The sequence below is a fragment of the Castor canadensis genome, chromosome 9, assembly GCF_047511655.1.
Source record: "Castor canadensis chromosome 9, mCasCan1.hap1v2, whole genome shotgun sequence".
Taxonomy (NCBI): Eukaryota; Metazoa; Chordata; class Mammalia; order Rodentia; family Castoridae; genus Castor; species Castor canadensis.
This window is the reverse complement of record NC_133394.1, coordinates 149,338,621-149,364,576: the sequence shown is the minus strand read 5'-3', so window position 1 is coordinate 149,364,576 and position 25,956 is coordinate 149,338,621. Positions and strand designations below refer to the sequence as shown.

General features: G+C 46.6%; 1 protein-coding gene across 3 annotated transcripts; it reads right to left on the bottom strand.

Moving 5' to 3' along the window:
• Positions 1–1,257: 1,257 nt before the first annotated feature.
• Positions 1,258–25,956, bottom strand: Zbtb49 (zinc finger and BTB domain containing 49). 3 transcript variants are annotated; one of them, XM_020178355.2, is made up of 8 exons: positions 25,826–25,956; positions 19,604–19,770; positions 16,412–17,511; positions 13,698–13,744; positions 6,692–6,765; positions 4,535–4,617; positions 4,295–4,456; positions 1,258–2,394 (listed from the first exon to the last, which is right to left on the bottom strand). In XM_020178355.2, the coding sequence occupies exons 2-8, from the start codon at positions 19,753–19,755 to the stop codon at positions 1,718–1,720; spliced, it is 2,295 nt and encodes a 764-aa protein (XP_020033944.2). In that variant the 5' UTR covers positions 19,756–19,770; positions 25,826–25,956; the 3' UTR covers positions 1,258–1,717. The 3 variants fall into 3 exon arrangements, with proteins under 3 accessions (XP_020033944.2, XP_073898724.1, XP_073898725.1); XM_074042623.1 differs by having other exon boundaries at positions 4,295–4,617; XM_074042624.1 differs by lacking the exon at positions 19,604–19,770 and having other exon boundaries at positions 4,295–4,617; positions 25,826–25,949.

The following is a 25,956-nucleotide window of genomic DNA, read 5'->3' as shown; positions in this document are numbered from 1 at the left end:
AGGCCTGAGAAGGACGTGGATCTAGATTAGAGGGAAGTCCGGAAGATGGAAGAGGAGGAAACTCGGAAGATGTGCACTGCCTAGACGCTGGAGCAGGCTGTTACTCCCCAGCTGGGGCAGCTCCCCTTATGGAGGCACAGAGGGCAGAGTGGAGGTTTGCCAGGTCTATGTGAGGAGCTGGGGGGGGAGTTGTGCATGATGGCCACAGGGTGTAACTGAAGCGTCCACGGGGATGAGATGGGGATCAAGGGCTGCAGGACCCAGGGGGAATGAAAGGCTACTGTGGGCAGGACTGGAAGAAGCAGTGGCAGATAAGTGGGAGAAAATGAGGGAGGTCACAGTGTGACCATCAGGCTCCACGTCACTCTCAGGCTCGCTCCACACAGGGTGCCCACCCTCTCAGAGGTGTGTCCCCTGGCAAATGCTAAGCCCCGCATGGCTCAGGTTCTGCACTGGCACAAAGGGATGTTGCCTGCTTGCTGCATCAGCCCCTGGGGACTGCAATGCAGCAGATAGCTGGGACACCAGGAAGGACCCCGAGCCTGACTTCACAGTTGCCTTTGCTCCACGACTGTGCTGTTTTCTATGAAACTCTCTTTGCTGGGTACATACACTCCTGAGTTAGAGGTGCTAAGGTGAGGATCAAGGGTGCTCTTGAACATTCTAGTCCTACAAAATCCACATTGTGCCACATGGCAGCTACACTTCCACACCTGCGATGTCACCTGGACATTCCAGTGACAGTGCTGTGGATACGGTGTTCTGAGAACTTCAGGTCTGCCAGGAGGAAGAGGAGAAAATACAGGGCTGGGGCCAGACCCTGGCGGGTAATTCCAAGTGGTATGAGGTCATTTGAGTGTTGTATGCATGGTATTTATCTCACACTGAAGAAAGCGAACCCAGAAAACACCCTGAGAGTCTGAGTGGTTGGCTGTGACCAACCCAGGAAGTGACTGTCAGCAGTCAGCTGCTCTGCCTGCGCTTAGACCCAGCAGGCTGGGACAACAGAATGACAGGACTTGGGACTTATCCTGGCATCCCGGTCTTCAGAGTTTTTATTTTTATTTTATTTTTGGCAGTGAGGGTTGAGGACTTGGCTCAAGTGGTAAAGCACCTAGCAAGCGTGAGGCCCTGAGTTCAAACCCAAGTACCACAAAATATCTTTTTTGCAGTGCTGAGGATCTAACCCAGGGTCTCGTGCATTGGTATTTATATCATTATGGTCTTCAGAGTAATGAAGGTGCTGGAGAAAACATGTATTAGAAAAGCAAATTCCATTTATTTAAGTTATATTATTGAGCTTCATATACAAATAGAATCTGTAAATATTTAAAAATACAAAATGCTATGAATGTGTCTTATAAAAATTAAAAATAGTATTCGTATTACACATGAACTTCCTTTAGCATGACCACAGTGCACAGCAGCTGACACAGGTACACTCACACTAGCTGAACTGACAAGATGCTTGGGCCCTCGGCTGCAGGGACGTGAACACCCCACTCCCTGGCCATCGCCATGGGGGCCAGCAGGTCTTTCTTCCAACCCTGAGACCACGCTCAGGTAACCTAAAGCCACCAGGAGGGAAATCACCTAAATCATCTCTGGAGGTCAGAGGTCAGACAGCAGGACCGGGCAGGAGAGCTCACTCCTGTAGCCTTGAGACCAGTCAGCCACTGACAAACTTCACCAGTGCTGGGGACGCTGACGTGATACATCACTGGTCCAAGTCATTCTCATTCTGCAGTGTCTTCATCGCTAGCCCCCAGAGGGTCATGCTGGAGAAAAACTGCCCCTCTGAGTTCCTGTAAGCTGTGGAGGACACACGGCTGCCCAGAGGATCACTGCAGTGACTGTCCAGAGTGGCCAGGGAGGAGCGGATCATGGCCATGCCATCAGCCGGCAGGGGCTCACTGCCAGCTGAGGTGTCTGTGTCTGAGTAAGTGTACACCTGGGGCTGGCTCTGCGGCACCTGAGGCTTGGCAAGCTTAGTGGGATCCAGGCTCAGTTTCTCCTGGTCGCTCACCCCAGGAGGGTGGAGCACAGAGCGTAGCTTACAGTAAGAGTTGGCGGAGTGCTCATCAAATTCTGCTGTGGCATTTTCTCCTGGGTGCCCAGGGAGCTTTACCGACCCTGGCATCAAGGTCACGGCCATGTCCTGGGGGAAGGAATCAGAGCTCTGAGACTTGTCCAGGTCGGAGGTCTCAATGGCCTGACCGAGCTCATCCAGCACATCTGGGCTCCCAGCATCAGCTTTGCAGTGCATCTTCCTGTGCCGCCGGAGCACAGCAGAGCGGGTGAAGCACTTGTCACAGATCTCACACGTGTATGGCTTTTCCCCGGTATGAGTACGGACGTGCCTGCGCAGGTCACCTGAGCCTCCAAAACATTTCCCTGAGGAGACAAAGTGATGGTTTTAGAAGTGGCTGTTCTAGAAGGGTTCCCTGTCCCCCTCCTAAGACATGCAGTAGAATTGGTGGTCTCGTGGCACTGCTCACTTTGGGGTGCTACATCCAAGCTGTGGTCCCTTTCCAACAAGGCCAGGTTTTGAGCATCTCAGCACAAGTCTTCTAGGGACTCACTGAGTCCCCTGCATGGGGCTCACCTGGGCAGCCAGCGGGCCTGCTCCTGCCATCTGGCTGAGAGCCACAGCTCTTCCCTTTCAGGGCCACTCAAGTGTCCTAAGTCTAAACAGGGCTAGTCTAAAATCAGGGCTGCCTTTCCTGAAGGTGTCTGTGTTCAGTTGTAACAGATTGTGTGTGTTCTTCTCTCCTGCAGGCATGAGACACAGGTAAGAGATTTATCTCCAAAACAGGTAGGAGGAGAAGTGAAAACTCCACAACTAACTAACTCTTCTATAGAGGATATATCATGTTTATGAAGGTCTCTTTGAGAGTAAAATGCATGATTTATATATGGGGATATATTTGGAACTTCTTACAGCATGTCCCTAACTGTGAATGCACAGTCATTTAGCAACAGGCAGGGTATTAAGAAAAAGGCCTTTGAACAGTCAAACTGGATGGGACCACCCATGCACTAAAAACTCTGGGCCCTTTTCCATATAAAACCGCACCACAGTAACTCTGCTGTGCTCTACTTCTACGATTTCCTCAACGCTGGGCTTTCCTCACATAACACGACAGTGAAAGTATTTCTACAGCTCTATGTTATCTTTAGAGTGCGTTCAGGTTCGTGGTACTTTCTGGAGTAAAAGCTTCCTAACTGTTCCTTTACTGCTGTTTCCAACTGCTTATTACAAAACATGATACACACAAGCGGTTCCACTGACATCTTTGGGCATGATGCGTTTGTCTTTCTTTCACGGTCTTTGAGAAAACAGTTGGGTTCCTGGGGGAGGTGGGGCAACCATTTTCAGGGTCCTTAGTCACAGTCAAGTTACCACAAGGACAGAAGGGGGTGAGAGAAGTCTCTCCTTCAAGAGGCACTTGGCTCAGCCTGGGTCCCTGCCATGAGGAGGGCATGGCAGAGTGGCCCCTGCCTCTCCATGGCCAGCTGCTCTGAGAGCAGAGGGTGACCTGTACTGCGATGCAGTGGGTCACATGCTCATCAGCAAAGCTCATCCTGCAGCTGCTTGAATCCAATTAGAGAACCACCCAGAGGGCCGGAAAGCCCCAGGAACAGTCTCCAAGAAAAGTGCTCCAAAGCGCAGGGCTGAGAAAGGCCAGCTGGAGGAGAGAGCTCACCGCCTCTGGGAAGTGCAGTTACACGTCGGGGATGGGAGGGAAGGCTGCAGAGAACTGTGGAAGGACCGGAGACACAGCAGCTCTAAATGCTGCAAAGCTCAGAACTGGAAGCCACCTCAGTCAGCATCAAGCCTGCCCATGACCCCGAGGAAACAGACACGACCAGGCAAAACCAAGTACATGGTTCTCACAGCAGATGTGACAAAGACCTGTGCCACACAGCTCCATTTACAGAAATGTCCACACAGGCAAATCCAGACAGAGGCAGACCAGTGGCTGCGGGTGGCTGGGACATGAAAGTGCCTGCTAATGTACGGGGTTTCTTTAGGGGTGCCAAAAAGGTCCTAAAATTACACGGTGGTGTCTCACAACTTGGTGAATATACAAAGCCTACTGAGCTGTTCATGTTAAGTGGTGAATTCTACAGCATGCACACTTCCTCACTGTTCTAAGCAGAACACTGTGAAGACCAGTGTCAGTCACGTATGCACTTGCGGCCCCACTGGCATCAGCAAGCACCGTCCCAGCACACACGTGGGGCAGTGGGGCAGGGCGCCTCGCCCTCAGCAGCCCGCGGGGAGACTCACCGCAGGCAGAGCAGCTGTAGGGCCGCTCCCCCGTGTGCCGGATGCGGTGCTTCACCAGTTTCCGCTGCATGTTGAAGGACTTTCCACACTCGTCACAGGTGAAGACCTTGTCGGCCGTGTGCGTCTTCTTGTGCTCCTTCAGGTTACTGAAGTTGCTGAAGCCTAGAGAGAGCACAGCAGGGTGAGTGGAAGGACGAGCACCTGATGCAGAAGGTGCGCGAAGGAAGCGCGCAGCTGTACCTCGGCCACAGGTGTCACACAAGTGCGGCTTTTCTCCCGAGTGAATGATAATGTGCCGCTGGACGTCACCAGAGGCTGCGAACCTGCAAGGCAATTAGAAAACGTTATTGTGCCTGGTGACTCCACTGAGGACCTTTGTAACCCAGTCACTGCAGGAGACTCTGCTCCCACTACTTCAGAACGGAGTTAGGTGTGGCCTGACGTCACCTGAAACGTGCACTTTAAAAACCTTGCCTAGCTAGACTCTGGTAGCTCACGCCTGTAATCCTAGTTTACTCAGGAGGCAGAAATCAGGAGGATCACGATTCAAAGCCAGCTTGGGCAAAAAGTTTGTGAGACCCTATCTCGAAAAACCCATCACAAAAAAGGGCTGGTGGAGGGTCAAGGTGTAGAGTCCAAGTTCAAACCCAGTACTACAAAAAACAAAACCAAACAAAAACCTTGCCTGCTCCCTCGGTTTGAGGGAAAGTAGAAAATAATCCAAGTTCTGTTGTTAAAATATTTTCTTTGGTTTTAAACAGCACAAAGTCAGAGGTTATGTAGTTTAGCATCATTATGTCAGGAGCTAGAGAAAGAGAAGGGTCTAGTTCTGAGGACAGCAAGGCCCTTTGGTACTGTCCTGCCAGGGGCTTGTGGGACACACCCCAGTGTGGTGGGGCCAAGCAAAGAAGCACCTTAAAGACAGTCCAGGGTTTTGCAGGAACACTGGCTTTTCTCACGACAGGGTGACTTGTACATGGGAGTCCCAGGGTTTCAGAAGCTGAGATGCAGTGGGGCCGTAAAGGTTTCTGAGAGCCTGCCCTCCTATAACCTGAACACCCCTAGAGAACGAGTGCTCTCATTTGTCTCCGGGGGCCACAAACACCTATCCTGAAACACAGAAATGAAGGGAACTAAATGGAGAGGGAGCAACAAGCACTGAGCAGCTGCTGTGAGCCAGGTGACAAGACAGATGTCTAACAGCCAGCACCCCAACTGTGTCACACTCCCCACCTTCCAGATGGGGAAGCTGAGTGCAGAGATGGTCACCAGCTTGCTCAGGTGGTGATCCCAACCCAGGCTCGCTCCATGGAAGTCTCTGGTGTGCTCTATTCTAGGAAGGTGTGGCACGTATAGATGACTTCACATGGAGCTAAGGAGCTTCCGGTTTAAAACACTGCAGAAGACACCCAGAAGCTCGTGTGAAGTGACGTCTGAGGCAGTGGGTCTATGCTGCTGGGCACCTGGTGAGAGCAGGTAATTCCTGGCACTGAGCTTGGCTTTCACTGCTCACACAGCTGTGGCTGGAAGGGATACTTGGCTTGCTGGGGGCTCTCATTTCGTTCTGTTTTCTACCATTGCAGGTTCACATGTGTTCCAGAATGGAACTCAGGAGTTGCTTCTCCTTCTGTGTGCTGCAGGCTGTGTGGGAGGACTCCGACTTCTAACTGTCCCTGCATCCATCTGATCTCAACGCTCTTCAGTGTGAACTTGTCATGGGCAGAGAAACCTGTATGGTTGGGGTTTATACTCCCATTACATATGGCAGGCATAACCAACGTTCAATGAGTAAGTGATAAGAGTACAAACGCGGGGTGAGCAGTGCCCATCAGGCTTGTGACGTGGGCCTGGCTGATGCCTGCTGTCTAGCACAGCTAGACAAGTAATCTAGCGAGGGGAGTTGGGGAGAGACTGGGGACCTTGGCACAGGAGGGACAGACCACTTGACACCATGCTGCGTGGAGGAGTGAACTGCCACATGGCTCATGCCACCTCAAGAGGCAGAGCCTCTGCTGCAGGTCAGCTTGCTCATCCCAGGTGGAAACCCACCCACACTAAGGCTGAGGGCCGTCCTTCCTGCTATGTACCTACAGCCTGTATGGGCTCAGGCACCTTCTGTCACCTTGTCTCCTGAGGTTTAGTGCCATTTCCCCTCCTTGGAGACATTGATATATTCTCAGGGATGACTGTGGAATAAATGAAAGTTTTAGTATGAAATAATTCATTCCATGTCAAGTCCCCTTTTCTTCCTAAGATTCCTGTCCTTCATTTTTTTTCTTCTTACTCTCTTGTGTGTCACATGAGCAGCCAGAGGGTGTGAATGTACCATAGTGACAGGGCACTGGGCACTCAGAGCACAGTGGCTCCTTACATGTGCAGACCAAGTCCAGCACTGACCTCTTTCCACAGATCTCGCAGATGTATGGCTTTTCACCAGAATGCCGGCGGAGGTGAGTTTGCAAGTTACCTGCCTGCAAAGAGGAAAAGGAAAACACATGGATAATGGAAGGTTTTTTTTGTTTTTTGGTTTTTTTTTTAAGTTGTGTAAATTCAAAAAGAAAACTAACAGATTTAGCCAGGTTCCCACCCAACTCCAGTGAAGACTAGCTGAACCAACTCAAAAGTGGCCAGTCAGGAATGCCAATTCACCTCTGCCCAGCCATCTGCTGTACAGGCCCCTGGTTGTGGCCTGGCTCAAATGGCCACTCCATGGCGCCTCCCTTGCAAAGGGGTCTGACACTCTGCGGAGGTGGTTCCCATACCCAAGCCTGTATTTCAAACAGACCTTGATATATTTTATTTGAACCATCTATTTGTAACATCATTTGGAAAAATAAGCACTTGTACATGCTTATTTCAGTAGTTACTATTTTTTTAAAAAAACAACATGATTTTTTCATAAGAAGGGAAGACTTCTAGAAAGCATTTTCTTTGGCATTACAGTCAGCTCTGCCTGGCAGGCTTGTCATTTTTACCTCTTGTAAAAATGCAAATCAAGAGAATCACAATAGCAATGCAGGGCTTATGTGTTCTAACTGGCAAAGCTAGCAGGACTCTGCAAAGAACAGTGCTGGAGCGGAGATCATGAGGCACAGTGCCATGCACTAATCAATGGGAAGTCAGTATTAAACACCTAAAGTACAGCGAAATTAAAACCCAAGTGCCTCCGATACTGAAAAGCTACTTGGTAATGTTTCAAATTAGGATCTGGAGACAAAACCTTCTATTGCTACGGTTTAATAGTCTCAAACTCTCATTTTCCCCATTTAATTTTTTATAGTGTTCTGTTGCCAAAAAACAAAATAAAACAAACCCAGAAAAATAAACTAATACACCCATGGGCAGTAACGAGTAGGCATAATCCACAAGAGAGCCAAAAGTGAGAACGAACAACATCCAATTTATGGACTCAGCTTTTAAAATTTGCAAAATAGAAGTAAAATGCAAAGACAGGTCTGGTTACACAGGCTTCAAGATGAATCTGATGTCTACCTGTGAGTAGAAGCTCACAGTATAAATGTCATCTGAAGATACAACATGGAAGATTCGTGATGGCAATCAAACCCTGGGAAACACGGAGCCAGCACTACCTCGAGACCATCATAAAGACAGATTAAACTGAGGTTTATTTTCAATAATCACAGAGAAAGAATTTCTCAAAGCTTTGGGAGATGTTCTGCTTTTAGTAGAATGACTGAGCGATGATCAAATAACAAATATCAACAGCAATAAACACTTGAGATTCTAACAAGGCTGTTGCATGCCAGTAGTAACTGCTATTCCCTCTAACTTCTAGGTGAAAAGCTGAGATTCAGGGGACCAAGGCAGTTGTCCCAACTCTGTTAGGCCAGAGTTAACACTGCTCTGTGAGGCTAAAGTCATCTCCACTCATGAAGAAAACTGTAAATAAACCAGCATGTTCTGAAAAGTCAAGAGGACAGCCACTTTGCCACCCAGGACAGGGCCACCTGGACAGTCAGATCGCTGTGACACAGTGTTCTGAACAGCAGCACCTGCTTGGGGCTAGACTGGACCCTTCCTGGTGTAGGTCAGTTTATAAATCACTTGTCAAGACTAAAAGGCAGACTGAGTCCATTTGTATCAAAGCTGCATTTTCCTCTTAAAAGAGGGATTGCTGACTGAGGCCAATAGGAAAAGGGGAATAGGTACTTCAGAAAAGGTTAGATCAAAAAGAATTAACCTAGAAGGTAACACCCACACACAGGAAATCAATGTGAGTCAATGCCCTGTATAGCTATCCTTATCTCAACCAGCAAAAACCCTTGTTCCTTCCTATTATTGCTTATACTCTCTCTACAACAAAATTAGAAATAAGGGCAAAATAGTTTCTGCTGGGTATTGGTGGGGGGAGAGGGAGGGGGCGGAGTGGGTGGTAAGGGAGGGGGTGGGGGCAGGGGGGAGAAATGAACCAAGCCTTGTATGCACATATGAATAATAAAAGAAAAATGAAAAAAAAAAAAAGAGGGATTGCTGGTTTCAAAACAAATACATCCCAATGGTCTTCTACTGAATGGTGTAAAAAGCAGCACTAAAAAGCTTTAACATGTTTATTTCATAAAGGAAATACATAATGAAAATAATTGTTTTTCCTCCAGATAAAAAGGCACGTGTTGGTGTGATAACAGCATAAAAGTAGGCTAAGTAAAACCAATGCAATGATTCAGGCAAAAATAAAATGCCGTAATACATTCAGAAAATTTGTACAAGACCACACAGAAACCCCAAAATGTGTTATTTGAATGTGGCCGGTGCTTCTAACCTTGGTAAACGCTTGCCATTTGTTAGTACTAACACGTGTATAGACCATGTCTTAAGAATTGTCTACCCAGTGGTACCTACCGATGACTAGCTGTCATCTGCCGTGGAGGGAGCCCTTGCCAAGTGGCTTAGTTGCCACACTGTCTATAAGGTAGTATTACACCTTAGAGAAACTAGCCTTGGGCCATCAGACTGGGACTGAATGTGCTAATTCAGGTTTATCTGCTGACACCAAAACTCATATTGTTTAAACTTTGCTAAAGATATTAGCACAAAAGGAATTTTGATTCTTTCTTAGTACATGCCATTTTGGATTAAGATGAAATTTGTAACAGAAAGACTGCCGGAAAAAAGAAGTAACATCTGAGCTGAATAATTCTTATAATAACCTTTCTGACAGGAGTTGAACACCAGGCTCCACCATGAACAAAACTGACCTCTGTTTCATGTCACGAGCACTCTTTCAATGGCAGCTGAGTGTTATGTAAAAGTCAGAGAATCCTGAATAGAAACAAAGGGGATCTCAGATCTTGTTAAAATTATTTTTGGTAGTACTGGCTCAGCAACTTGAACTTGCCTCGCACCTGGGCCATGCTCAGTTCTTTTTGGCTCTAGTTGCTTCTCAGGTAGGGTCTCCAGGATACCCCCTCCTCAAGGCTAGCTTTAGACCACCATCCTACCTACGGCATGTACCTGGGACCACAGACACACACCACCATCTCCGGCTTATTGGTTGGGATGGGGTCTCACTAACTTATTGTCTAAGCTGGACTTGAACTGTGATCCTCTTGATCTCTATCTCCTAGGTAGCTGGGATTACAGATGTGATTCACCATGCCTAGAAAGACCTCAGAGCTTCAAAGGTCATCTCATTTAGGAGTTTTAAGACTTTAAGAGTTTCACTGAGTAGTAAAATTAAAAAGAAATACCCTAAGGATTAATGCAGAGATGCCAGCTAACACTGATCACTACACTGATAAAATGACGTTTGACAAATAACATGGAAAGTGTGGGAAATCACCTGAGCTGAAACATAAGTAACCTAGGACAAGTCATTAAGATGCCTTTGTTTTTGCATTTTCATCATGGATGGGGAAAAAGTCATGTTGCCATCAGTCCCAGCATCCTGGGACCCTGCATCTGAGTTATGGCTGGCAGATGGCACACTGAACATGACACAGGGAGTCACTCTGTTTGGACAGTGCCATTGGAGGACATTGCCTCTGAACCCCCTCAAGACCATCCTTTGCCTGTCAGAACACATCCTTCTGTACCAGATGCCCAGTGCTTCTCTTTCTGCCTCCGTGGAGGGACAGAACAAGTCTGTTCCTCTTCCAAAGATAGCTGGACTCACCCTTTCCCCCCTGTTGCTGTCTGGGCTCGCTGCACATGACTTGCTCACCCATGTGTGCCGCACAGGAAGCAAGCACCCAGGTGACATGGCCATACTCTAAAATGCAGGCACAGAAGTGCCAGGCAGATGAAATGTGTAGATTGTATCACAAGCCCAGAGGACACCATAGTGCCTGACTCATTATTAAAGTGGTAGTTAACTAAAAGGAGACTAACCACCAGATACTAAGCTGTCAGTAAAGAGATGAGGAACCGACTGGTATTTGTTTTCTGACTTTCAAACCCTCATTCAAAAGGAACTCAGTGTACTATGAACAGCATTGTGGGGGTTGCATGGATCATCCCAATTCCATGACCGAAAATGTTCATTCCAACTCATTTCAAAATGAGCATCTGGCAGAGGTGAAGCTGGGACAGCTCTAGCTGTCCCCAAGGCTCACTGAGGGGCTCCAATGCATTGCCTGTCCTTGCCCTGCCCCAAATGACAGTTTCCATCCTGGCTGCCTTGTGTGGGTTCGAGGCCACTGATAATGAGCAAGCACCACTTCTCTGAGCCTTGTTCTCTTCACTCTCTTCTTTTTGACTGTGCCATTCCTAGAGTGTCATTGACCTTGATTGCTTACACAACTATTTCTTCCTCTGAATGATGGCTCCTCCAGGCCTTGCTCATGTTGTCCCCTCCTGGCACATAGCAGAGCTCATGGACAGCTCAGGACACTGTGGCTTGCAATGAACACTTGCTGAATGAAGTTTTTAAAATAGTCCTGTTCACAAAAATTTTATCACTTCACTATGGAAATAAAATGACATTATAAATCTGAAAACCACAGCTACAGATAACTACATTCAAAAATACCCAAAAGAAGTACAGATAACAATCAGCAGCAGACAAGGGTGCACCTGGCAGGATTTAAGAGGTTAAGTGTGCAGGTCAAGGTGTAAAGCGGGGTTCTCAAGCTTGGAAGCACAGCAAAACCAGTGTTTACAACAGTGACACCTGCCAGACACTCATGGCTCACACCTGAAATCCTAGACACCTAGGAGGCTGAGATCAGGAGGATCATGGTTCAAGGCCAGTCAGGGCAAATAGTTCACAAGACTCCATGTCCAAAACAGCCAGAGAAAAATGGAATGAAGGAGTAGCTCAAGCAGCAGAGCTCCTGCTTTGTAAGTGTGAAGCCCTGAGTTCAAACCCCAGTCCTTCCCCAAAAATAAGTAAATAAAATGAAAATAAAACTGTTAACACTTGAGTCCCACCCTAACCAGGGACTCAGCATCTCTGAGGGCAGGCACAGGTGTCAGCATCTGGAGAGAAGAGGGGTAGCTGTGAGGACGCCCGAACATCTGTTTTGACCCTGGTTACCAATGGGAGCCACAGAAAGGTTCTGAGCAGGAAGACGGAACTCACGGTATCATCACAACTGAAAGGTGGAGAGGGCATTCATGTTTATTTAGTCTTCCTAATAGCTCCACAAAACAACAGTATCTCCATTTTAAAAAGGACAGACTGAGGTCCAGAGAAGTGACTGCTCATCAATGGCCATGAATCCAGTCTTAGGCTTTCCTGCCACACCAAAGCAGCCAGGATGAAAACGGTGGGGGTGCAGGGATGGGACAGCCGCAGGAAGACCAGGATGTGGAGCAGGAGGACTGAAAAGGCAGGAGGACATGAGGGCCAGAGGATGGGGAGGAGTAGCATCCCCAGCACGTGCTGTGTGCTGGGCCTGAACTAAGAACTCAGCATTCTGCAGTCCTTGTTCTGGCACATTCCACTAGGGTAAGCAGTCTTATCTTTGCCTTACAGATAAGGAAACTGACTCCCCCAAGGTCATAGCACGGTAAGCTCTGGCAGTCAGGGTTCAAATCTGGACCCCAGACTGGGCTGGCAGGAGGCAGTAGGGTCCCCACTGGAATGGTGGTAGAAGGCCACTGCAGTAGCTCATCAAATATGCACTGAACACCTCCAGAGCACAAGGCATCCTGATGGTCCTGATATACTGAGACATGGCTTTAGATTAATCACCCAGGAAGAATAGGGCTGACCATGTGAGGGAAGATCACAACACACAGGGTCAGCAAGAGGGAAGATCTGGTAGGTCTGGGTACAAGGGAAGACAAAACTGACACCTCAATGGTGCAGAGGATGCTGAGAGAATTGGGGGAGGGCTATGTGACAAGACTGCCTTCCCTTTTCCATGCCTTCCCAAACCCTACTCTGCCAAGGTCTCCCATTCCCCTACGGGGACCAACTCAAAATCATTTTCCTGGCTGAGCACTTGAATGCAGGACCACAACATCTATCACAGTGTGTAGGTCCACAGTGCCAGCTCTGTACCCTGAAGGACCCTTCTTTCCCACCCTGGATTCACCTCTGGAATTCAGGGTTCTTTATATTTCAGACAGAAAGAAGATACAGTGAATGTTTGCTAAGTGAGATAATCCATGTCCAAATGATGAGAGGTTGGGTGAAAGCCAGCAGTAAAAGCAGGGAATAAAAATGGTTTTGCCTATTTATCCCCATCTTCCTAAAATCTCAGTTCTAGTAAGAATAAGAAGACTATCTTGTCCTATCCCAGCATAACCTGGAGCCTTGGGGAAAAAGCCACACTCAGTGTGGGCTACCCAGAACTTCAGGCACTAAAGCCAGCACATACACCAGGGCTGGACCCATCCTGAATGGGAAAAGGTATTGTGAGAACTCACACGTACAACAAGTGTTAGCAATGAGCTCGACATTTGTGCTCTTGAAAAACATTTCCTGATTCAGTCTGAAGTGTTTAGGTTACAGGCATCATCAGAAGTTTCTCTCGCAACTAAAGCAGATACCTTAAAAGCAACTGAGGCCAATAGGAGAAGGGGACCAGGAACTAGAGAAAAGGTTAGATCAAAAAGAATTAACCTAGAAGGTAACACACACACACAGGAAATTAATGTGAGTCAACTCCCTGTATAGCTATCCTTATCTCAACCAGCAAAAACCCTTGGTCCTTCCTATTATTGCTTATACTCTCTCTACAACAAAATTAGAGATAAGGGAAAAATAGTTTCTGCTGGGTATTGGCGGGGGAGAGGGAGGGGGCGGAGTGGGTGGTAAGGGAGGGGGTGGGGGCAGGGGGGAGAAATGAACCAAGCCTTGTACGCACATATGAATAATAAAATAATAAAAAAAAAGAAGTTTCTCTCACAAGTACAAAAGTGTGTCTTATTTGCAATAAAAATAAACACTGGGGTTCAAGTTTCCAATTATAACAGTAAATAAGAGTATTCCCACCTGAGAGAAATGTTTCCCACATATGTTACACTCAAAAGGTTTCTCACCTAAAACAAAGCAAAACAAAACAGAACAATTTGTAAAATCAGTACTAGTATGTACACAATAGTAGTTTTTGTTTAAGATGTTTGACCTCTTGTGTCCTCTCTTTCAAAAAAGAACATTACATTCTTTATCCCATCAGTAGGACAACTGGAGTCTCTACTTCCTTGTTCTACTTTTTACCCCAAGATGCTAGAGATGATAAAAGTCAAACTGTTCTCTAAATATAAACCCATGGTGAAATCAAATGTATTTATTTATGTCCAAAGAATACCCAGGTTTTCGTTCAGCTGAAAATCAAATGGGCATTTGCTTGCTGAACAGCGTGAACTTGTTCACCTCTTCTTCAGCTTAATTCCACTTGACCACTGACTCCTAATGCAGAGAGGGTGACCCATTCATACAGCACAAGGTGTGAGCAGGGGACCCCAACAGAGTGGACTCCTGAGACACGTGGGACAGGGGAAAGCCCTCTCCTGAGATAGGACATGCTCACCGAAGGGAGACTTCCTCATCGGGGAGGTGCTCCTCTGCTGTCTTCTTAGTCACCTCTGATTTCAGTAACTAAAGTATCACACTTTGCAATAAAACGAATTGCTGTGACTAGCCACAGTAGTTCTGGACATAGTGTGCAAAGACCTCACAGAAAGTACAGCTCAAGGCGCTGCATAATCCTGACAAAAGACTGAGCCTCAGGACCTTCATTCTGACCCAGGCTCCTCAAATCCAATGGTTTCACTGAGACCCTCTTTAAAAATAATACTGCTCTCGTTCCCTACTACATTGCCAGGTCTTACTACCTTAAAGAAACCAGCTTTCCAGATTTGGAGGATCCTGCTAGGAGAGTCTTATTTTTATTTTTTACTGAAAATGTCTGATGGCTTCCTTAGCCCTGAAAGTTATAATCATAGTAAGTCTGTATTTTGAGACCACTTTATGTCTGAACTTATTGGGCTAATAGATAAGTTAAAGTCCCATGAGACATATTAAGAGTGTGAAAAAAGAGGGGTCACCACTCTCTAAGACTCACAGTGACCAGGTTAATAATAACCCTATTCCAGTTTGATCTCAGGCTTTTTGGTCCAGGCCCCCTTCACACTGTTCAAATTCAGGCTTTTAAAAGCTTTGTTGTCTGTGAGCTGAATCTATCAGTATGTACCATATTGGAAATGGAAACAGTAACATTTAGGACACATGAATACACATTTCACAGGCCACCGAGCCACCCACCATGTAGCCACTGGCAGCCTCCACCACACACACATGAAAAGAAAAAGACAAGTCATGTCTTGCACTACTTTGAAATAGTCTGGGCCACACGGATCTGTGAAAGGGTTCCCTAGACCACAGTCTGCTGCTATTCTCGATAGAACATTTATATCCCAGTGTCTCTGCCATTTGCCTGTATTTGGCACTCAGAGACATTCTCTCAGAATCAGTAACTTAATTTTGTTTCTTTAAAGCTAAACAGGTAAGGTTCTAAAAACTTACACTATTCATTAGGCTGTAGGAATTTAAGTGAACAGAATTGACCTACATTAAATTTTTCATGGCAAAACTGAAACTGTGTGCTTCGGTATGGAGTAGTTTCATACTACTGGTGATAACAAAGCACTTTCTGTTCAAGTGCGCTAACGTTCATGAAGTCTCCAGCAGCACAATGAGGTGGCGATCACCTCCGCAAACCGCTGATCCAAGGAGCACGTTACCCAGCGCTGCAGACGGTTGTTCTGAAGGCGTCCTGTGCTACGCCACTTCTCACAACTACGTACAACTGCATTTGTTTGTGACGTTATTTAGTCACTGGTTTTTGACAAAGGGTCTCAATATGTAGCCCAAGACTGGCCTCTGACTACTATGCATCCCATGCTGGCCTCAAACTCACCGTCTCCCTGCCCCAGCTTTCTGGCTGTAATGTTTCATTAACGTCATCATATTTAATTACAGGAAGGAAAGTAACACACAGGATTATATGATGTGGCATGTATTGCACACCTTAAAAATGCTGTTGGGGAGAAGGTATGAGTTAAGACAATAGACCCTTGAAACTTCAACGTCTAAAATGAAAGAATTTTTCATTTGGAAGTATCAAATGGCTAAAGCTGACTCTTATTAAAAAATTTACTTCCTGCCTCCCAAATCATAATTTTTCAAATCAGGTATTCAAATTACTTCTGAGAACTTTTAGAATGGTCAAATGAAATTGCTTTAGTTTACAATTAATGTACATTATTCTTTGAAAAATAAGCTTAGTCTAATTCTAAAGAATTCTTAGAATTAGAAATTTTGAATGCATCAAAGTAACCAACTATACTTCTTTAGAGATGGACAGTTTGTCATAAAACTGTAACTCCAAAATTAAAAGCATGGGAGCTGAGGCTGTGGCTCAAGTGGAAGAGCACTTGCCTAGCAACCAAGAAGTCCTGAGTGCAAACCCTAGTACAGCAGAAAAAAAATTTTTAAGTATGCCATCTTTTTAAAGCAGCTCTAATAAAACCATTTACAGGACTTGCAGATGCATTGCTGAAATACTAAGTAAAAAATGGCCAGCACCCCTCACGATTGTTGAAAACATCCACGACCTCATCAAGAAAGAGTGAAGCTTCTTAGAGAAACAAGGACAGCAGCGGGTCCTTCCCGGCCTGCCCAGCCTGCGTGCTCGTGTTGTGTACCTGTATGAGACCGTTTGTGAAGCTCCAAATTGCTTGGATGTTTGAAAGGTTTCCCACACAATTCACACGCATACTGTCTCTGGCACTGAAGGGACTGGGACTGGTCCTCCGGTGCAGCTGAGGCCTCAGGCACCTCCGTTCCACTAACAGCACAACTAAAATTCTCAGAACCGAGTTCCTGGCTTTCTTTTTCTTCGGTGCTTTGGCTGCTGGCTTTCTCTCCTGTCTGTTCACTGGTGGGTTCCGTCCTCTTTGCTAATCCATCATCTACCTTAGGCTCAGATGCTGGCTCGGCTGATTTCTGTGACTTGAGGAAATTTAATTTCTTCAGGTGAACAGCCTTTTTGAGCCTCATCTGTTTGGTAGGTGGCTGACAGGGGGCGTCCGACTCAGGGTCTGGAGCAGAGTCACTCAGTGGTGGGGCCAAGAAGGTGGAAGGCAAGTGTTCCGAAGACTCCAGGAGACATTCGGGATGACTGACAGCACAAGGTTGCGTTTCCACGGCAGCGAGGTCTGCAGAGGCACTGAAAGTGAAGGGCTGCTCGGCGACTCGCTCGTGGCTGGGACAAGCAGCTTGTTTGTAGTACTGCTTGCTGTAAAAGTCTCGGAGTTTGTAATAGTAATTGGGCTGTTTGCAAGGCAGCTCTGTGCAGCTGCCATCTAAAGCACCTGGGGCTGCCTTTGCCATTTCCCCTGTGGAGTGATGAAGACTGACAGATGGAGCCTGAGAATGCGATCCATCCAGAACCTTCCCATGCTGGGCCTCAGCTGAACACTCCTGCAGTAAGGGAGGGGGATAGTGTTCGCTCAACACACAGGCGCTTTCGGGGGTCAGCGCACCCTGCAGGGAGAAGGCACTAGCACAGGGCAAGCCAGAAGGCTGTTGTGCAGAGGTGGACTTGAGAAATGTGTGGCACAGGCTCAGAACGATCTGCACCTGCAGACACCGGGCCGTATCCAGCATCGCCTGCACATTGTCCTGGTTGAGATCCAGGCGAGAGGTGTACATGAAGTCCAGGATCTGCCCAATGCCGCTGACGCTCTTAACGTCCAAGTGGAAGACATCACTCTTCTGGCTCGAGGAGTTCTGAAAGAGGCCCCTGACAAAAGAAAGGGCATTCATTACAGTGCTGACAGCTCATCCGCTCTGCTGACCTTCTCTTATAGGTGGCATTCACACGGACATGAACACATATTCAAACCACTTCTCCTGTGAACAGACTTTTATCTTAAGCGTGTTTTAATCCTTAAGACCAGTTTGACAAACCAACCAACTAAGCAATTCAAGAGAATTAGTGTGTTGGGTATTTGTTATGGTTTGGATCTGGAATGTCCTCCAGAGACTCACGTGGTGGAGGCCTGGTGCCCAGGGCAGCAGTGTCAGAAGGGGAGTCACTGAGAGGTGACTCTAATAAGGACTCTAACTTCATCGGCTGGTGAGTTCACAGCTTCATGGGTCATTCAAAAGTGGGGCCTAGCTGGAGGAGGTAGGTCACTGGGGGTATGACTTTGAAGACTGCTTTTTATCTTAGCCCCTTTCTCTCTCTCTCTGCTTCCTGGTTGCCATGAGGTGAGCAGTGCTCTCCACCACACATTCCCACCGGTGGTATTCTGCCTCACCTCAGGCCAAAGCTATGGAGCCAGCCAACCACAGACTGCAACCTCTGAAACCAGGAGCTCAAAATAAACCTAGTCTCTTTTTAATTTTTTTTCAGGTATTTCGTCACAATCATGCAAAGTTAACTAACATAGTATTCAACCTTCAAAAGTAGATCTCAAATTTTTCAAATATATTTCCTAAATTTACAAATTAAAAAGATCGCAATAGGAATATGGCTGAAAAATCACAAATCAAGAAGTTCTGAAAATTATTCTGAACATATTTAAGATTGCTCTAAATGTTGTTCCAAAATGTAATTATCCATGTGTTAATTACATACTACTAGAGTACAGAAAATTAAATACACTTTTTTTGATATTTTATGCCTAGTCTGACAAAGGACATATTTCAGGCCAAAAAACACCAATATTCCCATGTCAACCTGCCTTAAAAACTTTAAAAATAAGAACAGCTGTAATAAACTAACCCTCAGTACACATTTACTTTATAACCAGTAATTTATTTGGCTTTTAAGTTTTTCAGCAACCTAATGGTCCATAAACCAACAGTGAAAAATGCACCATGAATTAATGAAGAAGGCTGGGCTCTTTGTTCTGGGTACATGCCAAGTTCATAGGTGAACAAAGCAGTAATGCACAGTGTCATAAGCTGAGTTAGATAAACTGTCTCGCAAGCTTCTGGAAGGCATTTTGTCAAATGCGGTCACTTGTTCACCCCAGGTGGCCTTCAGGTTCTGTCTTTATGTCAGCTCAAGCAGCCAGTATGTCACAGTGAGACCTCACTGTCCTGCAAAGACAGAAGAAAATGGGCAACAGCAAAGCCCAAGGGTCGGGGTCATCCTGCACAGGAACAAAACTGCCTCCACCCCAATAAGCCAGTTCGTTTATAATAGTAGTATAGTGTGTGCAAGAACCAAGGCTTAGTTAAGTTCGCGATTCAAGATTATCAGAGAAAGAGCAAAGCATGTTCCATGTATTTTTAGTAGAGCAGCACAATGTGTACATTGTGAATACAAAAGAAAAAAGCAAGAGAGATGGACTCTGGTGTTTGAAGAGAAATAAACTGCTCCCAGAAAATTCATTTATGAAGAATACTTAACTATAATAATATTAAGTACATTGAAACACAACTGTTTTCTTAGAAAATCCAAATGAGGGACAAAAAACAAAATTCATTTAAAAAAAGAAAAGGAAAAGAGCACACAGGATGTCTTCCCACTCTAATTTCTTAACTGGAGAAAAACGCCTACCAGGAATTCAATTTATCAACCATTTTATCCTGAAAGGAAGCAAAATATAAATAGAAGACTGAAATTAATTAACCACAGTATTAAAAGGCAAAATTCCGAAGTTTTCATTCATTCCAAACACATTTTAGTTGTCTTTTCTTTTCATGTTACTATATACACAAAAGCAGTAACAATATTAAACTAAAAATTAAATAAGAAACCCCAGGTTTGTTTAAATTCCAAAGATAAGGACAGCAATGTCCATGAAGAAAATGAATGTGGCCAAAACTCTCGTATGTGAGAAGAGCTCCCCCTGCAGGTGGAAGACAGTGTAGACCCGCACCTGAAGTACTGGCTGAAGGCGGCCAGCACATTCTTGTGCGCTTTGAAGCAGACTCCCCTCACCACCAGCATGCAGTCACAAAGCAGGCCTTGGATTCGCTGCTCATGCAGCTGCTGGAGGAGGTGGCAGCTGTGGGTAGCAACAGGGTCCATGCTTGACCGTGAGACCTATGGCAGAGAACACAGTTAAGAGACTCACAGACACTGCGGGAACAAAAGCACCAAACCCACTGAGTGCTCTGTGTTTCCCTGTCACAGCGCTCCTTCAGTCAGCTTAAAACACACACCCATAAAACTGCCTCAGCAGGGGTAACCTGATAGAACTGGAGCGCCTTGAGTGTCTTAGTTCCAGTTTTCTACTCAGCTCTCCCTCACTCCCTTGGCGTCACAGGTGTAGCATGCCCCTCCTTTGCGAAGCAAGCTGCCCTTCTCCCCTGACCCTTCCTGCTGCCCACCTGGGCTTTGTCATGCCTTCCCATGTCTTTACTGCTGGCTTACTGCTTCCCACACACATACTGGGATGGCCCATGTTGAAACCAGACCAAAAAGGACACCAGAGCAAGGCCCTCCCTGAGGTCACCTGGCCACCAGTCTTCTCTTTCACACTTTTCTAAATGGCCATCTATACACCATCCCACACCACTCCTTCCCCTCCTCCTGTCACACTGTCATCCTCTGTGCCGACACAGACCTTTCCACCAACCCCACCAGGCCTTGCCCTCCTCCCAGCCGATGCTCCTACAGCATGGAGTAGTCCTTCCACGGGACTGTCCTGGTGCTCTTCCCTGTCCGTCTGTCCCACCTCTGGGCCGTGTGCTTCTTTCCTCTCAAGCCCTGCAAATGCTACTGTGCCTTTGGATGCAGCCACTTCCCTCCCCCCTTTTCCTGACTGTCACACTGATTCTCTGCTGTCACCTAGTCTAAGGAGACAACAGCTAAATCTGGAAATTTTGCTTCTGCCACCAGCTCCAAATATATCAACTTATAACCTCTAACTTGCACCACCATCTTACCTGCAAGCCTATTCCTCATTCTGAGCCTCCCTGTTTCTAAGTGGGAGTTTTGTTCCTGTTGTGCAGAGCCTGGGGAGCTGGCATAGATCTGTGGATGAGATCGGGGGGCTAGAGTCATCTGTAAGAGCCCACTGAAGCGTGGCATGTGTGATACTGCCCGAAACGAGGACACAGAAAGGGAGTGCTGCATGGGTGGTGGGCAGAGCCCCCAGGTCTGTGTCTTCCAGTCAGTAATGGCCAAATGAGTAACGAGCTTTCTAGCCCAGCCCCATGGGCTGCCTGGGAAGACTTGTTGGCTTGTTATTATTAGCATTATTACTAGCTGTCATTCATGGGCTACTAACAGCTTGCACTAAGCATGCTTTATCCATGAACTCAAGCAGTTCTAGAAGAACCCAAGTCTCACCACTTGCAAGTGACAATATTGAAAAATGGGAAGTTTAAGTAATTCGTCCAGGATCCAAAACTGTCAGTGCCAAAGCTAGGACTTGAATCCTGGTTCCTGAGCCATAGAGGATGCTCTCTTAGGCTGCTGTACTGCCTCCGATGGGACAAAGAACATGAAAAGCAAACCCAAAACCTTCCCCTGAAAACTTAAATGTCGGAATACAGCAAATATTCTGAATCTACACTAGACATCTTCCAACTCTGTAGAAATGATATAGAAAAAACATCCTGGATAGGTGCAGTGGCCCACACCTGTAATTCCATTACTCGGGAGGCTCAGAGAGGAGGACCGTGAGTTCCAGTCCAGCCTGAGCTACACAGAGTCCCTGTCTCAAAAAACAAACAGGAGTATGTATGAGTGGTAGAGCCAGAGCTCCTGAGTTCTAATCCACCAAAACAAATAGTTCCTTGGAAACGGCCCAATGCTATGATGATATACAACCATTCTGCAACTGACCTTGACTATAAATTCTTGCTACTGTATATTATTTTGTATAGTTCTCTAAATTACTTCATGATATCAATACTGAATCTCCCCAATAAGGTTATAAAAAGCTGTGGAAAAAGAATTTCTTATACATCTTACATGTCCTATAAACAACTATAAAAATAATATACCCTGTATCTAACCATAGTCCTGATGACAAATATTTACAGAATGGTTTCTATGTGCCAGGCACTATTCTAAGCCATTCATGCTTACTAACTCATTTAATCCCCAAAGTAACTGTGACATTTGTACTACTACTACCTGAACTTTACAGATGAAGACTATGAGGGACTTGGTGGATTAAAGTTGGCCACAGACTTTCTGACACCCCTTTGTGGAGAGTGGACTATGAGAAGCCTAGGAGAACCTGACATGTGCACAGCCATGTCAAATAACCTGCAGGCTGGGATCGGCACGGCCCCCAGCTGCAGAAGGTAGGAGAGCAAAATGCAGCACAGCTGCTTCGCATAAGAACAAGGATGTTTATGCCACACCCTTCAAACAGCAACAGTACCGGTACATGCAGAAAGTAGTGATTGCAGGTTCCCCTGTTCCTGATAACTACAATGCTCTACTTCCTTGTTTGCCACTGTATATAATAAACTCGCTGGAGGTGGTTGAGGCTGTTGTGTGTCTCCACCAAGGCACCCAGCCCATCTGATCCCAGCTTTTTGCATGTTTCTCTTTTGTCCTTTCTCAATCTCCTGTCGCTTCCATTTAGGTTTTAGGACGAGCTCACGCAGGCATCCTGTGGGGCAGTGGGGTTTAGGTCTCCCTGGCCCTCATCAGCAGAGCAGGTAAAAGTAAGGTGTAAAGTTGTGGTCACTGCCAGGCCTTAAGAGCTGACACTTCCACCTCCCGTCTGGGCTTTGGGAGACCATGGTCATTTGTATAACGACTAAGTGGACAGGCCATGCAGAGGGGGAGAAGGGCTCCGCTGGGCCCACCCATTCCCAGGGAAGCTTATTAGTTCTCCAGGGCTGCCCCTCCTGCAACTGACTACTACAGAGTGGTCCCAGTTGACATCCTGGAGAACCCAAGAATTCTTGACCCACAAAATTGTAAGACAAAGTGTTTTGAAGACACTAGAGGCTTCCCTTTGATCAAGCAGTTGCCTCTTCAGTCTACAGTCTACGCCTGATGGCTCAGGTAACCCTGTAAGCACTGCAATAACACTCTGCCCACAAGGCGTTGGGGTGTGTCAGATGGGACACAGGGTTCTCTTTCACCTTTGCAGCTAATTCACTGTGTTAATCAGCTTTCTGTTACTGTATTTAAAAAAAAAAAAACTGAGAAAACAACTTATAAAGAGAAAGGTTTATTTTGGCTCACAGTTTCAGAGGTTTCAGTTTATGATCAGCTGGCCCATTGCTTTGGGTCTGAGGAGGCACATTGTGGCAGGAGCTCATGACGAAAGCACAACTGCTCACCTCAAAGCCAGGATGTAAAGAAGAGCAACAGGAAGAGGCAGGATCCCACGAGCTTCTTCAAGGACATGCCTTCAATGACCTGAAGACCTTCCATTAGGCCCCACCTCTTAAAATTTTCATTGCTTCCCATTAGTGCCACTCCAGGAAACAAGCCTAAAACACATGGGCCTTTGGGGACATTTAAGATCCTAACCATAAACAGGTGTAGGTAGCTAACACCTACAATCCTAGCTACACGGAAGGCTCAGATTGGGAGGATTGTAGTTTGAGGCCAGACCAGAAAAATTATGAAAGCACATCTGCAAAATAAACACAGCAAAATGGGCTGGAGGTGTGGCTCAAGTGGTAGAGTTTTGCAAGCACAAAGCATTGAGTTCAAACCAAAGTTCTACCTCCCCCCCCAAAAAATCCTAACTATAGCACTAAGTGACAAGGAGCCTTTTGCACTGAAGACACACAGACCGCGTACGTCTCATTGATCAGTGTATCTCTTGTAGCTAGCAGTGTCTTGGACCTAGTAGGTGCTAAGTATAGGAACAGATGGAGATTCTGAGCCTCTGTTTCTTCATCTGTAAAAATGGAGGAGTCTACCACTGGACTAAATGACTTAAGTTTTCTTCTTGCCCTAAAAGCTACAAATCTATACCAAGAAAGTAACGTTAGACAGACTGATTTGTGAGAATGACATCAAACAATGGAAATATGGGAAAAGAAACACACGAGGCAGAGCGTGGATGGTCATGAATGAAGAGATGCTTATAAAGAGAAGAGACACATGGAATTTCATCCTGCAGGAAGTCCTACCACAGAGGTCCTTCTGTTTTGTGGGGTGATTCAACAACTGGTCCAACACCAATGGCAGAATTCATGGGAACTTTTCAGCAGGGCCATTAATAGATTACTTCTCTAAAGGTCTGCAGTTCATGTGCCTCAATTCTGAGCTTACCTTAAGGGGTCTTTGCCCATCATGGTTTTCAAATGGCTTACTCCTAGCCCCTTATCCCACTCAGGTGGCAAAAATACTGGCTTCAAGCAAACAAGCCTCAACTTTGGTTCTAGCTTCATGCTTCCTTGGTCATACTACAAAGGATTATTGAATTAAAAAATGGATATTCTATGGCTAACATGTACAAGATACTGTGAAGGTAGACTGCCGACAAATTAAACAAGGTCTGCTCCCTGGCCTCCACGAGCTCTGTGTCTCCGTTTTTCAATATTCACTTAATTTCAGAGTATCCACTATTTGCGAGGCACAGTGAGTATATTGGTAAACAACTCAGATATGTAATCTAGGCCTTCATGGAGCATCAGTATAGTAAGAAAAACAAGTATATTAAATGGAGGCAGAAATTAATCTAGGGGGGAGGGTCAGGGGAAAATTTTTTGAAGAAAGAAACATCAATGCTAAAACCTAAGTGTAAAGTTTGCCAGACCAAGAATGAGGAGGCTCACCTTCTTAAGGTCTGCTGTAGGTGGCAGGGCAGCTGGTGGTTCACACCTATAATTCTAGCTACTCAGGAGGCAGAGATCAGGAAGACCAAAGTTCAAAGTCAGTCTGAGGCAAGTAATTCACAAGACCCTCTCTCAAAAAAACTCAACACAAAACAGGGCTGGCAGAATGGCTCAAGTGATAGAGTATCTGCCTACTAGCATGCCTGAGACCCTGAGTTGAACCCCTAGTACCACCTAGTACCACCAAAAAAGAGAAAGAAGAAAGAAAATGTAGACAAGTACAAACAAGAAGGCGCCTTGCACACAAAAAACATTTGGAGCATCCTACCTTTTTTTTTTTTTTTTTGTAAACCTCTTGGCCATTCTGTTGCCTGTGATGGCAGATAGTTCCCTTTTTGTCCCTGCAGGTGTTGTATGCTCAACTGCGTTCTCCAGCACCTCAGAATTTTACTACATGTACAGATCAGACCTTTAAAAAGGTGATTAGGTTAAAAAGAGGCTCTGAGAGTGGGCTCTATTCCAATCTAACTGATGTCCTTTCAAGAAGAGATCTGCATACAAAGGGAGACACCAGAGATGTGAGTGTAGAGGAAGACCACAGAAGGACACAGCAAGTAGGTGGCCAGAGATAGTCCTCAGAAGCAAGCAAACCAGACAACACCTTGATCTTGGGCTTCCAGCTTACAGAACGATGAGAAAATTAATTCCTGCTGTTTATGTCACCTGGTGTGTTGTGTTGTACACTGTTATGGCAGTCCCAGCAGAATACACCTACTATTCCAGGCCAAAATGCTCAAGCCAGAAGCCTTCCTATCCTCCAGGTACACCTGCCCTGCGGTTAACATTTCTCCCAATATAATGCTCACACCCATTTCAACTTTCATTTAGTGACCACCCTGCATGCTGGGCTCTGTCTCAAGGGCCGAGAACGGCTAAAATTTGTTAAGTACTGGGTGAGCACTTTACCTGCACCAACTCATGAAGTCCTACAAGGTCCCGACGAAGTAGGTACTGCTAAAAAAAACTCGCTTTACGGATGGGAAACTGAGGCACAGAAAGGTCCTGAGGCTCTCTAAGGCCGAGCTCTGTTACCACAGGGGGATGCAGGGACCAGGCAGCGAAGCCAGCTGCCCAGGGCCCGGAGACAAGCAGGAGGCCAGGGAGGCCCGACTCCCAGGCCTTTGTGCCTCGACGTCCCCGGATGCCTGGCCAAACGAGAAGCTCACAGGCTCGCGCAGAAGCCACCAGCTCCGCGTTGGCCTCGCACGCCGGGGATGCGAAGGTGGCCGCGGGTCTATGCGTTGCGGGACGCCAAGGGCTCTCGGCCTCCCTCGAACCGTAACCCCCGCGCCAACCCGGCACATCCGCAGGGCCGGCCGTAGCCACCTTACCTCCGGAGGTCACTCCCAGCCCTCGGTGTCACCGGCCGCCCAGGTCCTCAGTGGCGGCGACAGCCGGACTCCACCTGCAGCGGAACCATTCAGACAACGCCCCCTCGGCTTGCCGGGTCCGCAGAGGCTTC

Excerpts from the sequence above, each read along its gene's own strand:
- Zbtb49 (XM_074042623.1), bottom strand. The coding sequence starts at position 19,755 with ATGGACCCTGTTGCTACCCACAGCTGCCACCTCCTCCAGCAGCTGCAT. Across the intron at positions 4,618-6,691 it reads TGCGAGATCTGTGGAAAGAG|GTTCGCAGCCTCTGGTGACG; the intron begins GTCAGTGCTGGA and ends ATTGCCTTGCAG. Across the intron at positions 2,395-4,294 it reads CTACAGCTGCTCTGCCTGCG|GGAAATGTTTTGGAGGCTCA; the intron begins GTGAGTCTCCCC and ends TTGTCTCCTCAG.